General features: G+C 37.3%; 1 protein-coding gene across 1 annotated transcript in view; it reads left to right on the top strand.

Annotated features, from left to right (window-relative positions):
- Positions 1 to 1,369: 1,369 nt before the first annotated feature.
- Positions 1,370 to 26,601, top strand: part of LOC142336595 (uncharacterized) — a 72,403-nt gene continuing 47,171 nt past the window's right edge. The window contains exons 1-11 of the mRNA XM_075385506.1: positions 1,370 to 1,523; positions 1,955 to 2,563; positions 3,041 to 3,058; positions 6,211 to 6,558; positions 15,734 to 15,892; positions 16,199 to 16,486; positions 19,729 to 20,062; positions 20,327 to 20,577; positions 22,862 to 23,195; positions 23,460 to 23,710; positions 26,164 to 26,497. Coding sequence (XP_075241621.1) covers positions 1,491 to 1,523; positions 1,955 to 2,563; positions 3,041 to 3,058; positions 6,211 to 6,558; positions 15,734 to 15,892; positions 16,199 to 16,486; positions 19,729 to 20,062; positions 20,327 to 20,577; positions 22,862 to 23,195; positions 23,460 to 23,710; positions 26,164 to 26,497 — 2,959 coding nt within the window. The 5' untranslated portion in view covers positions 1,370 to 1,490. The remainder of the gene's footprint in view (positions 1,524 to 1,954; positions 2,564 to 3,040; positions 3,059 to 6,210; positions 6,559 to 15,733; positions 15,893 to 16,198; positions 16,487 to 19,728; positions 20,063 to 20,326; positions 20,578 to 22,861; positions 23,196 to 23,459; positions 23,711 to 26,163; positions 26,498 to 26,601) is intronic.

Here is a 26,601-nt window from a genome sequence, read left to right as displayed (position 1 = left end):
ATGCGCAAAGCTTTTAAAACATCACAGATTTATGCAGATATGATTTGGACTAGGTGGATGTCAGAATATTGACCAAAATGGAATAAGCGTAGCAAATGGGCAACTGAAAGCGAGATAAATCTTAAAGTTGGCGAACTGGTCTCGCTGGTGGTTAGTAATCAGCCGTTACATGGTTCGCTTTTACATTCTACCATTGTGAAATAATGTTTGATCAATTAGATCCAGTGATAATGATCCAGTATATTCTTGGTCCTCCTTTCACCTAGAATCTTAGTGGTGCTATTTTTTTAAAAAATATATTTCTACCCATAATGAAAGTGAATGATCGCAATCGAGACAAAAATCAAAAATATGACACTCATTTTTTTATTTAATGTTCACAGAAAAGAATTTACGATCGGGCCGCGTTGCAATTGGTCTTTTTTCAGACCAATTGCAATATTCTGAGAGGCGAAAACTGACACAAAATAATATAGTTAACTTGATGAGCAATAAATTAGACACACAAACTGATATATAATAGCAACGAGAAGCAAATCAGCACACATTGCAACAAATATTGCTACAAAACTGTCTTTTTATCTGACGGAGACTTAGAACCTGAAAAATTAAGTTGTTTTATTTAAAGAGAAGTGACTGGTAATGGAAGTTTATTTCAATTATAGCGCGTATTTACGCTGACTAGCATCAATTTGCAGAAACCAAAGCATTTGCTGATTTTCGGCATAAGTGGAGGCACAAGAAAATCCCTTAAAAAAACTTTTCGAGTTTTTGCTTTTCGAATTTCTGTCTTCAAAAAGCGACAATTGTTTACTATTGGCTATAGATAAATTTCAATTACTTGATTTTTGCGCTCATTTTGCGGTAATTGTTACTTCTATTTTAGCTGGAATTGACCAGAATTATTCCAAATTAGCTTATCATTTTTGTCAGAAAAAACTTTTCTGCAAACTGTGGGAGGAGATGTGACGTAGGTTTGCTTAAAATTGTAGTGACATTTTAAAGAAAAAGAATTTGAATCACTAAAGCAGCGGAAACAATACACAATTTTGACAATTTCTGCTTTTCCTGGTGTAAAGTTTTTGCGGGATGTTTTTGAAATAATTTTTAAACAGCTGGCTGATAGAAAAAGCTGTGGTTTACCATAAAACGTATTCAGTGCAATTGCGTCAAATTAGCCCAAGACACGTCACTTTGAGGAATTTTTGTTCGAATGATTTTCTAATGTTACCACTTATTTCTTTCACCGTGAAATACGCATCGACAGGCTAAAGTTTTCAGTACAAAAAAGCGTTTGTCCCGCATCCACCTTTCGCTGTTGTACAGGTATTAGATAGTGTGAAAGATATTTCACTGGAGCAGAATATTGATAAAAGTGATGAAAAATTTCAGCCAAAAAGCGAGTTCCAGATTTTTTGTTCATTTAGTTAGCAGTTTGTGTCACCGCTCAAGTTCTTGCGATTTCAACATTCGTTCACGCATATCTTTGCATGTGCGTTTTGCAAACTGTACAAAGTCAATTGGTGAGTACTTGTTAGTTGCGGTTTTCAAACTTCCTAGTTTTATAGCGTAACAGCATTCGAGAAGACTATTCTTACATTCAAATTTGATTACGACTATTTGTGTGTGTTCAAATTGGTTATCGATATCAAAATTCTGCTGATAATTTTATAGCAAAGTTGAAGGAGATTCTGCTTTTTTAAGAAATGAGGAAGTAAATCTTTTTGACTTTGGATTTGAATTTCTCCTTATTTTGAGTTGCCATAACAATTGGAAAAATTAATATTAATACGTTCAGCTAATAACGTAGATATTTATATCGTCGGTATTATGAAGTTACGGTTTAATGAAGTTTATTATTTCAAAATTTTGCTAATAATTTTAAATACTAATGAGCTTCAAATACTGAAATTTTAAATACTCAAGTTTTATTGAAGTTTCTAAATTTATTTAGGACCGCGGTGATTCGCTGAGAAGTTCAATTGATTCTGAAGAAACTAATTTACCCAAAAAACTGGATAATAAATCTGCAAACGAACGCATCGTCGTTACGAGTTTCTCCGTCGGCGATCCGGAGGAGGAAGTTGATCAAAGCAACCAATCACCGTCTCAGCAACCCACTAGCCCCAATGACTCACCGGCCAAATCGAAACCCAGTACACCGAAAACAAAACCCTTAAGCGAGCCAGTTTCACCTAAAAAGCCCCCCACGCCCCCAAAAAATAGACAAAACCCGCCAACGGATGATGTAAGCTCAACTTCTGGTGCCTCTCCTGTGAGCACAACAAGTGCCAATGAGATACCAGCTTTGGAAAGTGAACATGGAATTGAGTTCGTGGCGAAACCGAACGCTCACCGGGACGATGTCAGGAAAGCCGACAAAAAGAGGAAGCCGAGCTTGAACATTCTCTCAGAACCGAAAGCGTCTTCGAGGAGGAATTCGAATGATTCACCGGTTCAGACCCCCACGATTGTAGTGACAAATGGCAACAACTACGAGCAAAATTTGAAGACCGCAGACACAAATAATGTCAGCATTGAAATGGTCGGCAGGAAACCAAAGGTAACAAGATTACCCAATTTCCTCATCCGTTTTGACGAACACTTGTTAAATTTTAGTGCTACAATGAATTTAAAGAAAATCGAAATTTTTTTCCAAGTTACTCGAAAAACCTGATTTGAGCATCTGCACGTACATGCGCCACAGCACCTTCAATGGCATCAACGCAATTTCGAAGGAATGCCATTAGAGCCGAACGGGATTAGAGCAGAATGTCATAAAATGAGAATTGAAACCAACAATTTCCTTGAACCCTGATTGCTGAAGTTTAAAAGCTCCAGTTCATGATTAATCTAATGGCTGCACACTATTTAGCGAGGACAGCTGTATTTGAACCTGACATTCTTTTTTCTGATTCGGCGCTGCACCCTTTTCTAGCATCCCCATCTTGAAAACGTACTTCATTAGTATTGCGTTTTGTCTCATCCTTATTATTTAGTGTTCTGTTTGTCATTTCCTAACTGATTTTGAAAAATTTAGGGGTTTCGACGAGTGAAGGTCAAGTCATTTTAATTACACATTCCTCCCAAAACAAACAAACTGCAATATTACTGGAAATAACTAACCCCTTTCGAGTGAAAAAGTGAGAGTTGTTAAATCCATTCCGAACCGATAATGCCGGTTCGATACAGCAACAAGAACCAAAAATACACAGTTTATTAAGCAATTTGTTGCAAATAAATTGTAAGTTTTCTAATTTTGTCCTGATTTCTGACAGTGTTTCCTTGCCAGTGTTTCCAATGGATCCACTCTGCCTATCTTTGTGTCCAACGTTTAAAGCTATAAACTATCTTAAGCTAATTTTTTTTTCTTACACACATGCCACAAACACTACGAACAAAGAGACACATATATACACCTATACAAGCGCGCACACACAAATACAATCCAACCTTAAAATTAATTTGGCATCTGATCTTTCATCAAGGTTCCCGGCCGTTTATATGTTTTGATTGTTTTTTTTTTCTGCAAAACTAGGTTGGGATTTCTTGGGGAAAGTTTATCCTTAATATCCGTAAAAATTACACTAAAAACTGAATCAAACGTTTTGAAGTCTTCCAAAATTTTTTTGTCATTTTTGGTGTTTCATGAGCGTAATGCGAAAATTTATATTTCAAAACCCCGCAAACGTGTTATTAGCAAGACTCAGAAACACACATTCTCAATACATTCAGTCTGGACATGTTAGACAAACATATTTTTAGAAAATAATGTAACTTTTCCTATTTTCTTTTTGTTTTCTTACAATTTTTTCACTCTGCCTCTATTTGTGTCTAATATATAAAGGAATTGCTACTCGCACACTAATTGGCTTTCTATGTCTCTTGCACTCATACAACACGCTTTTAAAATACCCATACCCATATACAGTCACACATGAGCGTGCGCACACCCAAACAATTTTCGCCAAAGAAATCTTTGGCCTCTGAAAAATTTGCCTTTTGGCGTCTGTTGTTTACTGGATGTTCGTCACCGTTCAATTACGTCCTGATAGTTTTTAAGAACATTAGGTGAATTTAGTTCTCGACTTCCTGACGCAATTGTGCCGGTAATCGTTAAGTTGATGCTAAAATCTGAAATGAACTGTATTGAAGTTTTTCGAAATAGTTTGTCACTTTTGATGTTTCATGAGCATAATCAGCCAATTCTTTTTTAAATGCAGATTTGTTGAAATCCAGATTTAATAAACATTTTTTAAATATATTTAATACAGTAACTTTGAGCAGATTTTTCTAACTTAAAGAATTAAGTAATTTTCTGACTTTTCCATTTTTCAATATTTCTGGCAATATTTGCACTCTGCCTCTAGATGTGTCTAACATGTATAGGAACGGTGAAATTTGTTTTAAAGGCTCGTCTTTAGTAGATTTAAGTAATATTGTATTTCAGTAAAATTTTTGTTTGGGCGGCTTTTTTGCTCTTATAAGTAAATTTTAAGAGAAATATTAAAATTTAATAATTTTCATGTGAACTGAAAAGTAAAAGAAAATTTCTTATTCTTTCAAAAGAAATTTTTTGTTTTTTATATGAGTTTCGAAATCAATCAACATTTCGGCTTTTTTACAGAAACGCCCAGAGACTCGAATAAATCAGGAACAGTGCAATTTCGAAGAATAATTTCCTCATTTTCAATTTTTTTTTGTAATATCGAGCTGGTCAACTGTAAAATATAGGAAGTGAGTGATATCCTTCTGGTGATGCTGATCAACTTGTTTTTGGAGAATTTTTTTTCCGATGAAGTCAGCGGGCGCCAACCTTTTTTAACTTTTTAAAACCCAGTTATGTAAATTTTCGTTTCAAATTTTGTCGGAAATTTTTTAATTTAATTACTCAAATGAGAAAAATTGTTGCAAGACTAGGTTCTGCTACTATTGAATAGGTTCTGCTACTATTCAATGGAATGTTTTTGTATATGTTCCTTCAAACTTAGCACGTCTTGCTGTGAACTTGGAAAACAAGCATGCGTGTGTTCAAACCGAGAGTTATTGAAAAAATTCATCATGTTTTAAGCTTGGAGTTAAGACATTTTTATGTTTGAGCTTAAAAATAAATTCCATAAATAGATTTTTCGGTACCATTTTTTTGGCAAAAAATTTGACTTTTGAATCTGATATAATAGCCGCTTTATCTACTCGGGTCGAGGTTTCGAAGGTGCTGGTAGCCACTGGGAAATACTAAGCGAATCAAGCTTGAAATAATCTCGTATTTCTCGATTTAAACGTATTTCTTACCAAGCATTCGTCATCACGTTAAATGGCATCTTATGTGAATTTTTTTTGATGAGAAATATTTCTTAGAGGATATCAGCAAATCTTATATAAAATTTCAGCGCTTTCAAGATTAAATGATAAGACATTTCATCTTTCATGCCCTAGTCAACCATAGTCTGCAAGCTTTCGTTACCTTTATAGACCTTTCTTTACTCAATTTAACACAGGCAGCACATTTCTTATATAACATTGACCAACTGCTCTCAATCTTGATCTCAATCGGTCTTTACAATAGCCTCTTCTTAGACTGAGTCAGTGGTCCACGGATTTACCATAATTTGGCTGTTTTGTTGTAAAATAAAAGCAGGTTGTCTATTTGTTGTATTTTTTCACCATAATTATTACAAAAATAACAGTTTTGAGCACTTTGACACAGTGGTTATTTTTTTTCGACTATACTGCACTTGTCTTCCACTTATTTTCCGCACTTATCTTGAATGATTTCTATACTGTGAGCACATTTTTTCTCTTGTCGACACGTTCAGCGGATTACTAAAAAACTCTTTGCGCTTAACCCGCTGACACCTTGACCCGGGTATGAAAAAATTTAGGTTTCTATTCGTCAAACGTAATAATTGAAATTTTCGCTTTTTTCTTGACAAAATCTGCAAATTAAATGTGTCTGTTGGATCAAAACTTTGTTAGGTAAATGGTTCGCAATACAAGTTTGTCTGTCATACGATGGACTGATGATGGAAAAAAATCCCCTGTTGACGCTTCTTATTCAAAGGGTTACTTTCCAGTAAAATTGCAGTTTGAATGTTTGCTGTACCCCAACTGTGACTTTTCTGTTTACTCGTTGCTTTTTAACCTATATGCCGCTTCGAACTGTGATAAAAACGACAATTTTACAAAACTTTTCATTAATTTTTTTCGCAGAATGTTGCTAACGGACAAGTTTACGACAACAGTGCGTACGCCAATGATGATTCGGTCAATAGCAGACCAATGAACATTGGCCGATTCAAGGCCAGCAAAGTGCACCTTTCGCCACCGTTCGATCCCCACCGTGGCCGGGCCTCTTCAGCTGAGATGACAGAATCAGTTGACAGCTCGGACAACGAGGGGAACACTGTTAACAGCACCAGTCACTATCCAGGCGCAGGAGGTGTGAACTACATTAACAGTGAGGAGGTGATGCTGCTGCACTCAGAGTTGAAAAAGATCAATGTGAAAGACTTTCACAAAGAAGTCAGAGCCAGGATGGACATCGACGATTTTTTCAAGGTCAGTTTGAGCGCATCTGCTTCCTCTCCCTTGTGAACAGAAATATGACGATGACCTGTGTAGCATAATATTATATGAAATAATAAATAAATAAATACGTTTGCGATATACAGAAGATACAATCATCAATAATGCATAGCACGCGAGCACCAAAAGGCTGAAAGTCTGTGAAGTGCCGCTTTACAGCGCTTCTTTTCCTATAAAACTATTCTTTGTTTCAGTTTTAAAAACTGCAGTCATTTATAGTTAGTTGTTGAAAGGACAGGGAAAAACAGACCGACTACCAAAAAAGATTTAAAAAAAAAAGTTCCAAGTCTAAAATTTAATTGTCACAAATTTTGTGATGAAAATCACACAGTCAATTGATTTTGCCAAACTTTGAAAATACGTATATAATAAGCGAACTCTAACTGATGAACGCTTTCGATTTTGCTTAAAATTTTTTTGCTTGGAAGGTAAACTTTTAAACCGCTTTGTATCACTTTCAACTTAACGTGATTCCCAGAAAGTGTTATCTAATTCGCGTGGATGGATTCTGCGTAAGTTTGCAACTAGTAATTTAAAAGTTCATATATGTGTACATAGTACTCGAACCCACGAGATCCACTCCAATCCACACAAGGTCTTGGATTCGTAGAACACCAAGTTCCACGCGAGCGCGTATGATCTCGGCAAGATCTTACAAGTCCTTGCGTGAATTTCCCAGGATCTTGGAAGTCCTCGCGTAAGGTCGCGCATTGAGTAGTTAGAGTATTGAGGCTAATGCTTGTTCTTTTTTGACTCACAATAACTATAACCTAATTTCTTTTTAATAATATTCGCAAAAGATCAATGATTTTTCAGTTTTTTTTAAACTATTCGGCACTAGCAAGCTGTTCCATCTTCGACCAGTTCTTACAGTTTTTATTTTTGAAGTATATTGCAATGGGTATAACTCCCAATTTTTGGTCACTTCTTGAGAACTGATATTAACAATATGAAATGATTATGATGACACAATTTTTAAAGAGCGTCCTTTAGAAATATCCGTCCAATATTTAAAAAACTTCTGGTATTGTAGCACTGAGATCTAGTGATCTTTCCAAGATCTTGTGATCTTTGTGAGATTTGGCGATCTTTTGAATTCTATGTGGCCTTTTACGAGAAGTACGGAGACAAATAATCTAAATTTCGACAAATATAACAAATAAGACAGTTCGCACAGCTGCTTCCCTTCGCACTTGACAATATGAAATCACTTCTGCATATTGATCTGAGACTTGAATAAGTTTCTGCAGCCGTCCAAAGACAGATTGCACCAAGAAGATTTGAGCACCACATCTCTGTGGAACTTTAATGAACTCAAAAGTGGCTTTGAGGAAACCTACATTGAGCAATTTTAATGTCCTAGCTTATTGAACCCGCCTCTTTGAGAATCAAAATTAAGTCAATGCTTTCAGCTCAGCATCAAATTGAACAACGTCAATGGCAATCAAAATTGACCAGTATCGTGGTTAAGGTTATCTATAGAGTCCATGATGCACTTTCCAATAGGAGGATGCCGCAAGTTTGAGCCGAGTAAACTTTCAGCTTGGTGCAGTTCAAAAAAATTTTTGAGTACCAGAATTTTTTGCTTTCGGGAAACCAGAGTTCAATATGAACGTACTGGGAATTAAAGCTGTACATACCCGTGCCATAATTGTAATGTCAGTTCGTACACGACATCTAAAACATTTGACTTTCGTCAGTAGCTCAAAGCAATTTCGCCAAACGAGTGCGATGTTCACGATGCCATTTGCGACTTTCAATACGAATACAAGTGCCGTGATACATTCTGAGAACAGATATCTGTAGTCAACTATTCAAAAAGTTTCTTTGTTGAGTAATGCAGGCTTTAATTGGTTTTTTGAAACAACTTTACTGAGTTAAAGTCAATTTGGAGCCACCAGATCTAGCCTTTGATGTACATATCTCCCATTTTCTGAATAAAGGAACACTAGAAGAATCCCGAAGGTGTGTTATGCAGTTTAATTGTCTGATTTTTTGAATTGCACTGCATTTATTATGTTTGGAACTTGACTGAGAATATGCACCGCGTTTGCCTATTATAGTTAATTGAATTCTGTTCCTCTACAACCTTGATTGGAGATTGCGTCGCGTAAGGCTATTTAGTGTTTAAATACTAATTTGTATAGCATTTTTTCAAAGATTGGATTATCAACTGAATTGAGAGAACGAAATCAAGAACAATGAAATTAAATAAAATTTTTTTCAGAAATAGCAACAAAGTGATCGCAATTGATCACGCAACACAACGAAAAGACAGAACATGTTTATAACGTGAACAGAGAGTATCCTTTTTTATAATTGTATACAACTTAAATTTAGAGATCAAAATGTGAACTGCAAAATCAGAAATGGAAATTGAACTGAATTTGAAATACGCAATGAGACATTGTAAAGATGTCCTATCCGTATGATATTCCCCTTTTGTGGGAAAATGGTCAAGTACAATATAGTAAAACAAAATTAATAAATTAGTTATTACTCTCCTATTAGATAATTATTCACCTTTTAATTTTTTGTTGTAGTAAATCATTGTTCAATTTTTTTTGGTTTTTTAACAAGTTTTAAGGTAAATCTTCTTCTTTGTTTTGTTCAGCTTCAAGTGCAGTCGTTTCCCTTTCACTTGGCAGATTGGGATGCTGGTAGCATGTCCATTTTTCTTTCCGGTTTTGTGGAGAACAGATACCAATGAAATTTGGGCGGGCTGGTATTCTGAAATGGGTCATGGTCAATTTCCGTGTAATGTATATCTTGGATGATTGTTTGCGGCTTTTGGTTTCCAATTTTCGTATTCTGACGTTTGCTTTGTCTTCGGATGGATTATTATTCATACTACGAAGTATCGCTATTTGTTGGGGCTGAACGTTTACTTTTTCTCGAGATCATTGTTAATTTCAACGGAGATGACGTTGTTGTTGTGGGATGAGTGGGTGGCTCTGCAATTGGTTGTTAGTTATTGAAGTTAAGTATCTGAGTTAGATCTGGTCGATTTTGAAATGCCTCGTAATTCTTATGATTCACCATATGGATTCAATTTTTCAGTGCTCTGGCAACATTAGTGGAAGTTGATATGTAAGAAGGAGAAGAGACGACACTAACGCCACCTGCTCGTCTTCGCAAACATTTTATTTTCTTGCTTCCAAATTTTTTCATCGTCTTGCATATATTCTTCACGTTCATGGGCTTTGGCATTTGCGGAACAAATGATTTTTTTACCTCGAAATTGCTGCATATGCCTGTCTGCTCACTGTTCATATGTAAGGTAAAATTGTCCTGATATCGTATCTTTGTTTAAATTTTACTGAACTATTTTAGCCTGGGTAAGCTGTTTACCATCTGGTTTTGTTGCAAAATTGGCGACTGATGTATTACATGTTTCAAAAAAGTGTCTTTCATATGGAGTTAAATTTCTAGTTTTCGGCTTAATTATTCGTAGTTTTGAAAAATTGCATGTTGAAGATCGAAAGTTCCTATATAGGCGAGCTTTCATACATGATAATTGTGTTTTTGCTGTTTGAATTAGACTTTCGACAATAGCGGTTGCTGTTATGATTAATTGCTGGTGCATAAATAGCTTTTATAGTTTGTATTTTACAAAACTCTCAAAATTTTCTGTCAAACACCTGGCCTCGTCTAGTCTAACGGGTTTGGGAATACCGTGACTGTACATATATGTAGTTAAAAATTTGATGACGGCTGAACCAGATACCCTATTTAGTAAGTTAAAGGTAGATGGTAGGGTATATAGAATATCTATCAATTGCAATTAAGAACTATTGTTCCTGAATTCCTTCATTTTAAATAGCTCCTGAATTCCTTCATTTTAAATAGCTCCGTTTGCAAAAATCAAATTGAATTTGGAGGTTGTTTGCATTTAGTTAATGATGACAATTTGCTGCGCGGAATCACTGGTTTTAAAATTTTACCAATATCTGTGCAAGCTTTGCACTTGCTTGCTTTTGTTCATATATTGCAATGGATATTTTGTCACCAGCAAACTGGGCCAGAGAAAGCATTGCAATGATGATGAATGTGTAGAATGGATATCTTCCAGTACAGCTTCTTTTATTGCGTTTGGTATGGAAGTAACTTTATCGGTTCATAAGCATCTGTTCTTCGCACTCATATTTCTCCTCAATGATTGCATGTAGATTTCTTGTCTCTTAGAGTTGTGCTTCATCATTTCGGATGACTCAATATTCTACTTCTTCCAGAATTAAGTCTTTATTGTTGAGGATGGCTGGTGTTTGTGCTGGAGATTTTATTTAATGTATCTGTCGTTCATTGATCATCATCTGCATCTAGTTTCTTGGTGGTTGGTCTGGTGTCTGTGGAGATGTTGTTTGTTTCTGGGGCTGAGTTTTATAGTGAACCATAATGTATGACATGCTCATAAATTACATATTAAACGCATAATTCAAAATTTTCACAAACAATTAGGAGAACAAAAAGAGATGGTTACTAATAGTAAACCGGATTTTAACAATATAGAGAAAGCATCATAAATAATGATGGGAATCATCATGGAATCTCATCTTGACGGGACACGTCAAGGAATGTTTGTTCATGACGGGATTCGTCAAGCAGGTAAACCTGTTATCTGTTAGTTTAATAACAGGGACCCGTGCGGTAGAAAATAACTATGAGAAAATCCCATAGAGATTAACGAAAAATGGGTAAAAATAACCTAAGATTAACTAACCATTGATAGGACTGAAACCAAAGAACATATTAACAACAAAACCTTACACAATCGTGCTGCCTCTCTTTAATTGCTTTACATTTCTCATCTTCACAAAACTTCTTATATTTACAAGTAATAGTTCTAACTTTGTAATAAACTGATTGTGCATATACATCTGTTCAATTAAATTCAAGTCTGAAACTTGGAAAATTTTCCTCAGTATCTCCGATGCTTAAAGTGCTTAAGAATAACATCCAACCCACACCGTAACCGTAAACAGTGCACGGATATTACACTGGCGACAGAGACTTAAAGGAAAGTTAACATTTTGAAATCTTTAACAAATTTGTCGGTAGGGAGACGCAAATAAAAAGCACTTTAACCCCAAAATCTCCGAGAATCGAATTATTCTCGAAACAAACACAAAGAGTTGGGATAACAAATCTTCAATTACCAACAATTTCTATCAACTTTTGTGGGAATCAATTGCAGAAGCCACAGCGGAGGACATCAGTCACAGGACAACAGTCGCAGGAAAACAAGTGAGAAATTACTCGCGTGGTGCTATCTTTTACTCGTTGGTGGAGACAGAAACTTCCCTGTAAGGAATGACCGCATCATACCATGTGAGTAGAAATAAAGAGTTCTTCTTGTTTTTGTCGTTCGTATTTGAAACTGATCGCTACTGCGTAATTCTTATTAGTCTAGGAAATATTTTTTGCTTTTGACCTTAGTTACTAAATTGACTTTTAGAAAACGAGCGGCATAACCATCGGAAAAAAAACAGTGCGGGATAGTCGCATTGTTAAATCAATTGAAACAGTTGCTGAAAGTTATATATTGACTTTTCAAAACTAACATTAAAAAAAGAGAAAATAAAGCAAAAAAGTTGATCAGGTAACAATAAGCAGAATAAGTAAAAGAAAACTAAAGCACCTATTATCATCCTTGCCATAAATAGAAAAGAAAATATATTAAAAACATCAAAAAAGAGGAAAATTTTCCAAGTTTCAGACTTGAATTTAATTGAACAGATGTATATGCACAATCAGTTTGTTACAAAGTTAGAACTATTGCTTGTAAATATTAGAAGTTTTGTGAAGATGAGAAATGTAAAGCAATTAAAGAGAGGCAGCTCGATTGTGTAAGGCAGCTCGATTAATTGTTTGGTGAATTGTTTGAATTGACTTCAGGGCTACGCTACTCGGGCTCGAGTGGAAGTAGGTCTTTGTTGGTCTTCCTCGAAGTAATGTTAATTCGTTTGAAAAATTCGTTTTGGATGGTTTTTACTGATTGAAATTTGGCGAAAACGGAGGGAGATTCAGTTTTGCCGCCTTTATAGTTTGTTTTATTTTTGGCGCTTGATTTGGTTCTGATTTGTAGACTTGGTGTCAAGTATGCTGCTTATATAAAAACATAATATATCAGCAACGAATTTCGGAAATTGAAAAAACAAGCTTTGTTCAGCTCGTTTTTTTTTCTGCAAGGGAGGCACAGGTCCCTCTGCGATACGCACTGTAATGCAACTTGCAACAAAAATTTCTGAAAGACGATATATACTTGGACGCATTAACGCATTCGGACGAAGACAAGCTTTGGACTCCTACGCAGCGCAATTACATGGTGTATTCATTTTCTTGCTGTAACATCTGAAAAACGATCGAAGCCTTGATGAAGGACCCTAGTAGAAGGGCCCATAAGCCCCTGAGAGACTTTAATCCTCAAGGACACGGCAACTATTTATTTAAGAAACAAGTGAAACTAATTTTTTTTCAATTTATTTTCAGGCTTATGGCACACACATGTTTCACTAAATAGCAAAACAGCAAACGCTCGACCAAAATGTGAACGCTTATATCTAATTAAAAGCGCGGTTATACTCTTTCAATCTGGTTGTTATCAATGAAAAAAACAGTTTTTTTGCATCTGTTGTGGGTGGTATATTCTCTTTGCTTTACAATTTTCAGGATGGAGATATGCTAACACTCTGGAAGAAGTCATTAAGCACATTTTGGATAGAGCACTTTCTGTTACCTTTGAGGAATCTTTTCAATTTTTTCCCCCAAGACACCACTTAAGTCATTTAGTAAACTTAGCTTATCGAATAGTTATAAATCTTAATCAACTTGTTGAAAATGATTTTTTTCATTGCATCACCTGTTCAGGTGAAACGTTTTTCCGGCGGCCACCAGGGCATCAGCCTTTACACTGACGACAAATTGGAAATAGAGATAAAAACACTGTAAAAATTTTTGAAGGAATATCCTGGATAAGCTGGAGCGGAGAAAAGACACGTCAAAAAAACTATATACAAAAGTTGATGTTCTCTGACCAGCATGGGCTGAAATATTGTGCCTTAAAACACAGACGAGCGATCGCGATGTTCTATGGAAAGTATCTGCGGAACTATTCCAGCTGTATGGAAGTATATCGTAAATGGGACGAAAGCTTGTGCGTCTGCAGACTGCGTGTGAAAAGTCTTTGCGTGTAACAACTATTTTATCAGAACATATACTTAACTGCGCTTTGTTTTGAAAGTTTGCACCTCCCGAGAAATTTACACACCAATCGAATGAAAAATAGCACTTGAATATTTCGACTTCATTAACAATAAATTATTTAACTTGAATTTTGCTCCTCCTAACTATATTAACTCCAGCCCTTTGAAGAATTCCATATTTTCCCTGAATTAAATAAAGACTTCATATCTCGTGTATTCTGTGAAAACTGTGCATTTTTTGTGTGTTAATCATCTGTTCTCCCATATACTAAATTTTGGTTTCTCGAACTCTAAATCTCATTTCTATAAATCTACCAATAATGTTCTCAGATTTAACTTCTAGTCCTATGTAGCATTCATTCCTCATGGCAACTCAGCCTCATTGTAGCCAGTGCCAGCGACTTCTCAGAGGCGGTAGTTTATGGTGAGTTTCCTGCGGTTATATCCACCTTAGTGTTAGTGGTTTGGCCTCTGGCAGTGAGTTTTTTCAAATGCCGACACTGCACCGCCATACGCGCTGCTGATATATCAACTTTTCCCACCTCATCCGCCGCTGACTCTGAAATCCTGACATCCTCTTAACTAGTCAACCCGCTCCCTTCACATTGGAAATTTCATGGCAAAGTTGCACCAACGCTTTCCTAGACAAAATCCAAAAGTACTACAAAACCACAGCCCTTTGGAAAGCACAATTCTTCATTGTGCTCAATAACAAAGCGACATATACTCGGACGCAATAACGCATTCAGACGAAGATAAGTTTCGCACTCCTACGCAGCGCAATTACCTGGTGTATACATGTTCTCGCTGTAACATCTGAAAAACGATCGAAGACTTGATGAAGGACCATAGTAGATGGGCCCAGAAGCCCCTGAGAAACTTTAATCCTCAAGGTCACGGCAACTATATATTTAGGGAAACAAGTGCAACTAATTTTTTTTCAAATTATGTTCTGGCTTGTTATGGCACGCACAGGTTTCACTGAATAGCAAATTACCAAACGCTCGTCCGAATTGTGCACGCTTATATCTAATTAAAAGCGCGGTTATACTCTTTCAACCTGGTTGTTATTTTAACGAGAGCTTTTTTTTATCTTCAAAAATGTAAATTTAAAGTTATAACCACAACAAGAACGTTTGGTTAAATATTTACATTTTCAAAATCGCCTCGTAAATATATAAATAGTTTGGTCTTTAATACTTCAGTAGAAAAAATTCCTAAAGCCTCTTACTTGTCTATCTATTGGAACACGTTCATGCAGTTTGACCATTTCGCTGCTTAGTTTTTCCTTAAATTTGTTTTTAGTTTTCTCTTTTCGGATTTCAATTGGCAAATTATTCCACTTCCTAGAAAAATTTCTGATCAGTGACCTGTCACTCCATTTGGATTGGCACTTATTCTTTGGAAAAAACTGGACAGTTCTGCAGTTTTTGGTCAATTCGTACTTTTCAAGAATCCTGAAAGAGGAGTTTTTGGTTTCTCGACTACTCTGTTTATATTGTGAGAGGAGGTCAAAAAATTTAAGAAGACAAACTTTTTTAATGAAAAGCTCTGCTGTTAAAATTTTGTCTTTCAGTAATAGATCTCTTGCACTGTCAAACTTTTTGCGCAGGTGGCAAACCTTTATTCCCCAATTTATTTGTTTATTAACTCTTTGAAGTGACATAACCGACAACGATTGAAAAAAATTGCACTGAAATTGAGATGGGACAAAACAAGTGATTTAAAAAGAACGATTCTTGCTTTTAGTGGTAGAAAATGTCTTACTAAGTAAATTGACCTAATAGCATTTGCCATTTTTGTTAATGTTTTGTTCAGCTGAATGTCAAAATTTAGATTGTATGTCAAAGTTTAGATTGTTCTGGCTTGTTGCTATATGCCAAAATAAAAAAAAACAGTCATCTATTGTGGCTGGTAATTTTCACTCTTTGCTTTATAATTTTCAGGATGGAGATGTATTCATTGATGTGCATGCTAACACTTTGGAAGAAGTCATTGAGCACATCTTGGATAGAATTCGCCACAAGGAAAAGGATATCAGACCATACGAGGCCAAGGGCAATATTCTCACCTACCCGCTAGATGTCTTTGCTAATTCCCTACAGGTAACTTGTTTTTTTTTTGCGTTTCGTAGAAGTACACAACGATCGGATGTAGAAAACGAAATGGGGGGGGGGGCGGCGGCCAATCACAGAATAACCAACAATATAGTTTTGTTACGTTATTTTATCCTGTTCCGAAGCTCTACAGGAATAGCTCAAAGTTTGCTGATTGTAGGATCGGCAAATTAAGACGATAGAATGAATCACCGCTGAAAAAATGGGCTCATCTGCTCTAAATATCTGTTGTTGTCTTTTTTCGAAAATAATGACAACCTAGCCAAACTAATTACAGTTGTTGAACTTTACCAGGGAACTTGCGTATATGACGGTTGGGTTGACTTGGACCAATCGTGGATTTGTGGCTTATGCACTATGACCGCATTATCAACAAGAAGAATTTGTATTGCCAAGTTGAGGCATGCTATGAATATGGGACCAACTACTCAAGAAGTTCGGTTTGTCATTCTGATTTTGACTCCGGCAAACTCGAAGAAAACAAAAAGTGAGCTTGAAGTGGGAAGAACGATCTCCACTTTGTTCTGCGACGTCAACTTCAGATCGGAAATGATGACAGCAAAAAATGACGGCGAAGTTTTGGTTAGTAGATGTTATATCCGCTCCATCTCTCCCCCCTCACTTTGCGCCCCTCACCCCTGCACAGCGTTCCACCCGTAACCCGGCGCGCTAGACGACTGTTTTATTAAACTATAGCAATTTGTCGGTCAAATTTCTCAAATTATTCTGTCGAGTACTCTGGAGGTTGGGGGTGCGAATCAATCACTGGTTGGAATATCTAGGTTCGAGAACTCGTTCAGAGGAATTTATTCGATGTTGGTCGGTTTCTAGCTGAGTGGAGCTATTATTGGACTACTCTGCGTTTTTTGTCTTTACGGTCATATGACGTCACGCTCACTTTCAAACAAGCTTTGCTTATTCATTCCTGCAATTGCGTTCACTGAATTGCATGCGTACCGCCATTTTAGCACTTATTATAGCGAGTTTTTTATTCTTTCCCGTGAATAATTCCTCTCAAACGAAATTTGAAGTAATTATTGTAAATGTGTCCGAAAATTTTTTATGCAAAAATTTTGCTTGACCGGTTTCTTCTAGAACCGGTTTTTTATTTCACTTGAGTAAATTTTTGCAGGATTGATTTTTTGTTTTTTTTGAGTGATTTCAATTGCGCGCATTCAGAAATTTAGACTCTTGTTGAAAGTAAACCGATTGGGAGCGATGAATATGCACAGCCCGATAGTAGAGGTTAATGCCAACGACTCTCATCTGAGAGGTCGCGGGTATGAAACTCTCCTTAGGCCAAAATTTTTGCACCAGAATTAATTCTACCCTAAATGTTTGCCTGTCCAGTCGTTCGAGAGCAATTCCTCTGACGTTAGTCGCTTTGTTTCGTTTACACGTGACTTATCTCATTCTCAATTACTTTTCCTCTTTCAAGTTTATTTTTGCCTACTGTATTTATTAGAGCCGAGGTCAGTTGAGATAATTTTCCTCTAACTGGAGGTTATTTGAAGGCTGTATTACAGTACACTAGCCTAAGTTAATTACACACATCTGAATAATCTGTATAAAAACTTTTTCTTAATATTCTGGTATAACTCTATTTCAGCTATTTTTTTGCCAGCTATCTACCATCTATAATTATTATAAGTGTTTTTAAAGTTTTTAGCAATTGTATTAGTTTTGCGGGTCTTTTTATGCAATTTTTTTACTACCAACTTTTTGTCCGATCTTTTTCGTCTGACCATTTGGCTTTTTAATTGCTCTTGAACGAAGTTCATAGCAATTATTGTAAACGCGTTGGTATTTTTTTTGCAAATTTTTTGCATGACTGTTTTTGCGCTTTTCATTCTTTGACTTCTCAAGTGACTTTTTCACGCTTCCGTTCTTCATTTTTTAGTGATCTCTATTGTTCTCACTCCGAAGTAAAGCTTGTTGCCAAAATAAAAACGATTGCAGCATAGCAACAAGCAGGGACTGATAGCCGAGTGGGCAGTGCTTCTGGTGAAGGATCATGAGGTCCATGGTCCGAATCCCGGTGTGGTCACCTGTTTTTGCTCCCATAAAGAAAAATTGATCTAGGCTACCGCCCCTGAATTAAATTGCCTCGCCTGTCGTTCAAGAACAATTCTTCCGACACTAGTCCGTTTATGTTTGTCTGATCGTTTTCGTCTAACCATTTGGCTTTTCGTCCTCACAAATGCAACAATCAGGTAAATCCCCAAGAGCATTGCATTTCTCGTAGAAAATTACGCCTTACTAATCTCTAAGTATGGGATTGACTGAAACTGTTGAGATAAAAATGAATGTGAATGGTGGTTCTTTACAGTTTGTTTGACCCCTGCCCTCACCCTCTAATTCGACGCCCTCCCAACCACGACTCACCCCTTCCCTCCCCAATTGCTCATTTTCTTTCACCTCATTCCACCCGTGACCTCTCATACTCGAACCCCCCTTTTACTTGGCTCAGCTCCTTAAATTGAGCTTAATCTAGGCTCCCTGAGCCGCAGATAGCTACTATTGCTCGCCAGTTAGAGCAATTAGCTCGACATTAATCGGTTTTGTATATAGCATTTTTATTATCAAAAATAATTTCCACATGTTAATAGTGAGGTCCAAAAATCTACTGGTAAGAGATTGGCCAATAAATCAGAGTTAAAGTTAAAGTTAAATTGGTTTTCAGAAGCTAAGGACATAATATGCACTCAGCACAAACACATCACTCAGTTCCAACAGGTCATCAATAGGCTACAAAGAAGCGGTCTTGTGATGCCTTGAAGCAGTTTAAGGGGTGCATTAACCAACAGGGTTCTCTGGGGCAAGTCTTTTGTTGTCAATTTCAATTTTGTGCCGTAATTTGGCGACAATCTTGTAGCTATGTTTGAAATAAGTTTGCTATAAGGAAATCCATTAAAAGAGCCATAGAATAGACGATCGGATTCATTTTCAGGGCAAAATTCTCAGTTAGCTTTGAGGTTAACAGTTTGCTTTGATAAACCAAAATGAGTTTGGTAAACTAAACAGAGTTTGGTAAAGTTGTATAATTTTGATGAAGGTACCAAAGAGTTCATAAGAGAAGTTATAGGCTGTTGTTTTGGTCCGTTTCGTAATTTTTAACTCGTGTTTTCCCATGTTCTGTTTCTCGCCTCAGCACTTTACTTTCCGTCTTGAAAAGTTGCTTAAACTTACTCTTTAAGTATATGTGCAACTCCCTTAAGAGCGTTAATAGGCTCTAAGTGTAGGGTTCAGCTGGTGAGGCAAAAATTATTGTACGAAGTGCAATTTTCGGGGGTCTGACCTCACCCTGTTCAAGACCGTTCCATTAAAGCTATCCTCCCTGAGCTTCAGGTACAATCTACTGCCGCTGCCGGACCCTCCCAAGCCGCCAACCTTCAAAATTTTTGATTTCTCACCCCCCCCCCCCCCACTGCACGCTCACCCCCCATTTCGTTTGTCCTCCAACCATCCACTTTGTTCATCTTCGTCTCCACCCCCTCATTTAAGCTAAAGCTAGCGTCTCTAAGTCGCAGCTGGTTGCTGACGATGCCAGTCGTTTGAGAGCAATTCACCCGGCATTAGTCGGTTACGTTTTAAGGTTTCGGCCTGTCAGTAAGAAAAGAATCTTCAAATTCGCTGTTTTTCTACTGATCCTTATAACTTCCATTGAAATAGAAATAAAATTTGTAAAACAAAAAAAAATCGTTCATTCATGGCAAGGTTCGTTTTAATGCAACAAATAGAGACTTCGACAAGATTGCATGGAATCACTTATGTTGGACCATTTTTGCAGTGCATAGTCAAAGAAATAGTCGGTTTGATTTTAGAAAGCGATCGAGAGAAGAGTTGAGGTACTGAAGGAGACCAGGAGGCGCACACCGAGGTTGCCAAAAGTTTCATCAGGAGCCGAGGTCACTTTCGACGAAGAGATACTTCATATTCACAAAACTATCGAAGAGGAAAACCAGACTGCATTCCAGAACCACCTCAGTCGAATACTCAAAATGGATTGGGTCTTTCTGGGTGTACGACAGGATATTTTAAGAAGATTGCCACATTATCCTAACGACTTCTTTGATGGACTGGCAGGAATACGTGCTTTCTCCAAATTACTATCGACCACATTCTTCCTCTACTTTGCTATTTTGTTACCACTTTTAGGTTAGTTTGCATTTGAGATACGGTTTAAATGAAAGTAGAGTGAAAGCAATGGTTAATGCAATTTGCGTACTCTCTTCAGCTTTATGGAGACATCAATTTAAATGACGGTTTCAATTTCGTTTGGGATACGATTTATTTTTTAACCGATTGTGCAATCTGCGATTCAGTAAATGTTTATGGCAATGGTAATTTTCCTCTTTCTTAATTTTTAGCACTATTTCTGACAGTCGCCTCTGTTGAGCATAATTTTCTTTTGAATTTCAGCTCTGGGTGTGGCGAATGAGGACAATACAGACAGCAAAATGACCATTAAGAAGATGGTTGTCGCACAAGGAATAGGTGGTGGAATCTTTGCATTATTCGGTGGACAGCATCTGGTGATATTAATTACAACAGCGCCTGTCGTCATATTTACATACATTATAAAGGAAATTTCTGATGATTTGGGTGACGATTTCTTCACAATGTATTGGTTAGAAACAATTGTTAGCGTGTTGTGCAATATCGTAGTCGAGGCTAACGAGAATAGCTGATTTTTTTTATGATTCAAATAAATTTACCGCCTTGTTTTAATAATTAACAATAAGATCAGAAATACAAAATGTGGTCAGAAATTAAACATTAGGTTATTGCAAGCTATCATTTCTGATCCGAGAGAAGAATAAAGACAGTGTTGCATCGTCTAGCGGTGTCTTTTTGAGAATAAAATTTGAATTCTAGATTTGGTTTGTTTTCAAAATGAGAAAAAAAATCAAAAAAATGTCTGACAGCAACGGCATGGTGATTTTGGCGCCACGTATTTGATTTGATTTAGAAAAAAAGTTTTCTATGCGAAAATACTGTGATTAACGCCAGAAGCGTTCTAAGTTTTCGCAAGACTATTGTGGATCCGAAGGTTTTAAAGTCATTGTAGGTTTATGTATTTTTTAATTGCTCTTGAACAAGCAGGGACTGATAGCCGAGTGGGCAGTGCTTCTGGTGAAGGATCATGAGGTCCATGGTCCGAATCCCGGTGTGGTCACCTGTTTTTGCTCCCATAAAGAAAAATTGATCTAGGCTACCGCCCCTGAATTAAATTGCCTCGCCTGTCGTTCAAGAACAATTCTTCCGACACTAGTCCGTTTATGTTTGTCTGATCGTTTTCGTCTAACCATTTGGCTTTTCGTCCTCACAAATTCAACAATCAGGTAAATCCCCAAGAGCATTGCATTTCTCGTAGAAAATTACGCCTTACTAATCTCTAAGTATGGGATTGACTGAAACTGTTGAGATAAAAATGAATGTGAATGGTGGTTCTTTACAGTTTGTTTGACCCCTGCCCTCACCCTCTAATTCGACGCCCTCCCATCCACGACTCACCCCTTCCCTCCCCAATTGCTCATTTTCTTTCACCTCATTCCACCCGTGACCTCTCATACTCGAACCCCCCTTTTACTTGGCTCAGCTCCTTAAATTGAGCTTAATCTAGGCTCCCTGAGCCGCAGATAGCTACTATTGCTCGCCAGTTAGAGCAATTAGCTCGACATTAATCGGTTTTGTATATAGCATTTTTATTATCAAAAATAATTTCCACATGTTAATAGTGAGGTCCAAAAATCTACTGGTAAGAGATTGGCCAATAAATCAGAGTTAAAGTTAAAGTTAAATTGGTTTTCAGAAGCTAAGGACATAATATGCACTCAGCACAAACACATCACTCAGTTCCAACAGGTCATCAATAGGCTACAAAGAAGCGGTCTTGTGATGCCTTGAAGCAGTTTAAGGGGTGCATTAACCAACAGGGTTCTCTGGGGCAAGTCTTTTGTTGTCAATTTCAATTTTGTGCCGTAATTTGGCGACAATCTTGTAGCTATGTTTGAAATAAGTTTGCTATAAGGAAATCCATTAAAAGAGCCATAGAATAGACGATCGGATTCATTTTCAGGGCAAAATTCTCAGTTAGCTTTGAGGTTAACAGTTTGCTTTGATAAACCAAAATGAGTTTGGTAAACTAAACAGAGTTTGGTAAAGTTGTATAATTTTGATGAAGGTACCAAAGAGTTCATAAGAGAAGTTATAGGCTGTTGTTTTGGTCCGTTTCGTAATTTTTAACTCGTGTTTTCCCATGTTCTGTTTCTCGCCTCAGCACTTTACTTTCCGTCTTGAAAAGTTGCTTAAACTTACTCTTTAAGTATATGTGCAACTCCCTTAAGAGCGTTAATAGGCTCTAAGTGTAGGGTTCAGCTGGTGAGGCAAAAATTATTGTACGAAGTGCAATTTTCGGGGGTCTGACCTCACCCTGTTCAAGACCGTTCCATTAAAGCTATCCTCCCTGAGCTTCAGGTACAATCTACTGCCGCTGCCGGACCCTCCCAAGCCGCCAACCTTCAAAATTTTTGATTTCTCACCCCCCCCCCCCCCACTGCACGCTCACCCCCCATTTCGTTTGTCCTCCAACCATCCACTTTGTTCATCTTCGTCTCCACCCCCTCATTTAAGCTAAAGCTAGCGTCTCTAAGTCGCAGCTGGTTGCTGACGATGCCAGTCGTTTGAGAGCAATTCACCCGGCATTAGTCGGTTACGTTTTAAGGTTTCGGCCTGTCAGTAAGAAAAGAATCTTCAAATTCGCTGTTTTTCTACTGATCCTTATAACTTCCATTGAAATAGAAATAAAATTTGTAAAACAAAAAAAAAATCGTTCATTCATGGCAAGGTTCGTTTTAATGCAACAAATAGAGACTTCGACAAGATTGCATGGAATCACTTATGTTGGACCATTTTTGCAGTGCATAGTCAAAGAAATAGTCGGTTTGATTTTAGAAAGCGATCGAGAGAAGAGTTGAGGTACTGAAGGAGACCAGGAGGCGCACACCGAGGTTGCCAAAAGTTTCATCAGGAGCCGAGGTCACTTTCGACGAAGAGATACTTCATATTCACAAAACTATCGAAGAGGAAAACCAGACTGCATTCCAGAACCACCTCAGTCGAATACTCAAAATGGATTGGGTCTTTCTGGGTGTACGACAGGATATTTTAAGAAGATTGCCACATTATCCTAACGACTTCTTTGATGGACTGGCAGGAATACGTGCTTTCTCCAAATTACTATCGACCACATTCTTCCTCTACTTTGCTATTTTGTTACCACTTTTAGGTTAGTTTGCATTTGAGATACGGTTTAAATGAAAGTAGAGTGAAAGCAATGGTTAATGCAATTTGCGTACTCTCTTCAGCTTTATGGAGACATCAATTTAAATGACGGTTTCAATTTCGTTTGGGATACGATTTATTTTTTAACCGATTGTGCAATCTGCGATTCAGTAAATGTTTATGGCAATGGTAATTTTCCTCTTTCTTAATTTTTAGCACTATTTCTGACAGTCGCCTCTGTTGAGCATAATTTTCTTTTGAATTTCAGCTCTGGGTGTGGCGAATGAGGACAATACAGACAGCAAAATGACCATTAAGAAGATGGTTGTCGCACAAGGAATAGGTGGTGGAATCTTTGCATTATTCGGTGGACAGCATCTGGTGATATTAATTACAACAGCGCCTGTCGTCATATTTACATACATTATAAAGGAAATTTCTGATGATTTGGGTGACGATTTCTTCACAATGTATTGGTTAGAAACAATTGTTAGCGTGTTGTGCAATATCGTAGTCGAGGCTAACGAGAATAGCTGATTTTTTTTATGATTCAAATAAATTTACCGCCTTGTTTTAATAATTAACAATAAGATCAGAAATACAAAATGTGGTCAGAAATTAAACATTAGGTTATTGCAAGCTATCATTTCTGATCCGAGAGAAGAATAAAGACAGTGTTGCATCGTCTAGCGGTGTCTTTTTGAGAATAAAATTTGAATTCTAGATTTGGTTTGTTTTCAAAATGAGAAAAAAAATCAAAAAAATGTCTGACAGCAACGGCATGGTGATTTTGGCGCCACGTATTTGATTTGATTTAGAAAAAAGTTTTCTATGCGAAAATACTGTGATTAACGCCAGAAGCGTTATAAGTTTTCGCAAGACTATTGTGGATCCGAAGGTTTTAAAGTCATTGTAGGTTTATGTATTTTTTAATTGCTCTTGAACGAAGTTCATAGCAATTATTGTAAACGTGTGTGTCTTTTTTATGCAATTTTTTTGCTTGACAATTTTGCGCTTTTGTTCTAGAACATTGTTTGACTTCTCAAGTGACTTTTTCACGGTTTCGTTCATCATTTTTGAGTGATCTCTAGTGCTTCGAAGTTGCTAATATAAAATCGGTTGAAGCATAGCAAAATTGAGTGACTCGTAGCACAGTGGGCAGTGCGAGAGCTCAGTGGTTCGAATCCCGGTGGGGTCAAAGTTTTCTTGCACCTATAAAGAAAAATTGATCTAGACTAAAGACCATGAATTAAATTGCCTCGCCTGTCGTTCAAGAACAATTCTTCCGACACTAGTCCGTTTATGTTTGTCTGATCGTTTTCGTCTAACCATTTGGCTTTTCGTCCTCACAAATTCAACAATCAGGTAAATCCCCAAGAGCATTGCATTTCTCGTAGAAAATTACGCCTTACTAATCTCTAAGTATGGGATTGACTGAAACTGTTGAGATAAAAATGAATGTGAATGGTGGTTCTTTACAGTTTGTTTGACCCCTGCCCTCACCCTCTAATTCGACGCCCTCCCAACCACGACTCACCCCTTCCCTCCCCAATTGCTCATTTTCTTTCACCTCATTCCACCCGTGACCTCTCATACTCGAACCCCCCTTTTACTTGGCTCAGCTCCTTAAATTGAGCTTAATCTAGGCTCCCTGAGCCGCAGATAGCTACTATTGCTCGCCAGTTAGAGCAATTAGCTCGACATTAATCGGTTTTGTATATAGCATTTTTATTATCAAAAATAATTTCCACATGTTAATAGTGAGGTCCAAAAATCTACTGGTAAGAGATTGGCCAATAAATCAGAGTTAAAGTTAAAGTTAAATTGGTTTTCAGAAGCTAAGGACATAATATGCACTCAGCACAAACACATCACTCAGTTCCAACAGGTCATCAATAGGCTACAAAGAAGCGGTCTTGTGATGCCTTGAAGCAGTTTAAGGGGTGCATTAACCAACAGGGTTCTCTGGGGCAAGTCTTTTGTTGTCAATTTCAATTTTGTGCCGTAATTTGGCGACAATCTTGTAGCTATGTTTGAAATAAGTTTGCTATAAGGAAATCCATTAAAAGAGCCATAGAATAGACGATCGGATTCATTTTCAGGGCAAAATTCTCAGTTAGCTTTGAGGTTAACAGTTTGCTTTGATAAACCAAAATGAGTTTGGTAAACTAAACAGAGTTTGGTAAAGTTGTATAATTTTGATGAAGGTACCAAAGAGTTCATAAGAGAAGTTATAGGCTGTTGTTTTGGTCCGTTTCGTAATTTTTAACTCGTGTTTTCCCATGTTCTGTTTCTCGCCTCAGCACTTTACTTTCCGTCTTGAAAAGTTGCTTAAACTTACTCTTTAAGTATATGTGCAACTCCCTTAAGAGCGTTAATAGGCTCTAAGTGTAGGGTTCAGCTGGTGAGGCAAAAATTATTGTACGAAGTGCAATTTTCGGGGGTCTGACCTCACCCTGTTCAAGACCGTTCCATTAAAGCTATCCTCCCTGAGCTTCAGGTACAATCTACTGCCGCTGCCGGACCCTCCCAAGCCGCCAACCTTCAAAATTTTTGATTTCTCACCCCCCCCCCACTGCACGCTCACCCCCCATTTCGTTTGTCCTCCAACCATCCACTTTGTTCATCTTCGTCTCCACCCCCTCATTTAAGCTAAAGCTAGCGTCTCTAAGTCGCAGCTGGTTGCTGACGATGCCAGTCGTTTGAGAGCAATTCACCCGGCATTAGTCGGTTACGTTTTAAGGTTTCGGCCTGTCAGTAAGAAAAGAATCTTCAAATTCGCTGTTTTTCTACTGATCCTTATAACTTCCATTGAAATAGAAATAAAATTTGTAAAACAAAAAAAAATCGTTCATTCATGGCAAGGTTCGTTTTAATGCAACAAATAGAGACTTCGACAAGATTGCATGGAATCACTTATGTTGGACCATTTTTGCAGTGCATAGTCAAAGAAATAGTCGGTTTGATTTTAGAAAGCGATCGAGAGAAGAGTTGAGGTACTGAAGGAGACCAGGAGGCGCACACCGAGGTTGCCAAAAGTTTCATCAGGAGCCGAGGTCACTTTCGACGAAGAGATACTTCATATTCACAAAACTATCGAAGAGGAAAACCAGACTGCATTCCAGAACCACCTCAGTCGAATACTCAAAATGGATTGGGTCTTTCTGGGTGTACGACAGGATATTTTAAGAAGATTGCCACATTATCCTAACGACTTCTTTGATGGACTGGCAGGAATACGTGCTTTCTCCAAATTACTATCGACCACATTCTTCCTCTACTTTGCTATTTTGTTACCACTTTTAGGTTAGTTTGCATTTGAGATACGGTTTAAATGAAAGTAGAGTGAAAGCAATGGTTAATGCAATTTGCGTACTCTCTTCAGCTTTATGGAGACATCAATTTAAATG

This window comes from Convolutriloba macropyga, chromosome 3 (genome assembly GCF_964194025.1).
Source record: "Convolutriloba macropyga chromosome 3, txConMacr16.3, whole genome shotgun sequence".
In the NCBI taxonomy this organism is placed as follows: Eukaryota; Metazoa; Xenacoelomorpha; order Acoela; family Convolutidae; genus Convolutriloba; species Convolutriloba macropyga.
The sequence above is the reverse complement of the archived record's forward strand: the minus strand, read 5'-3'. Positions and strand labels throughout refer to the sequence as shown.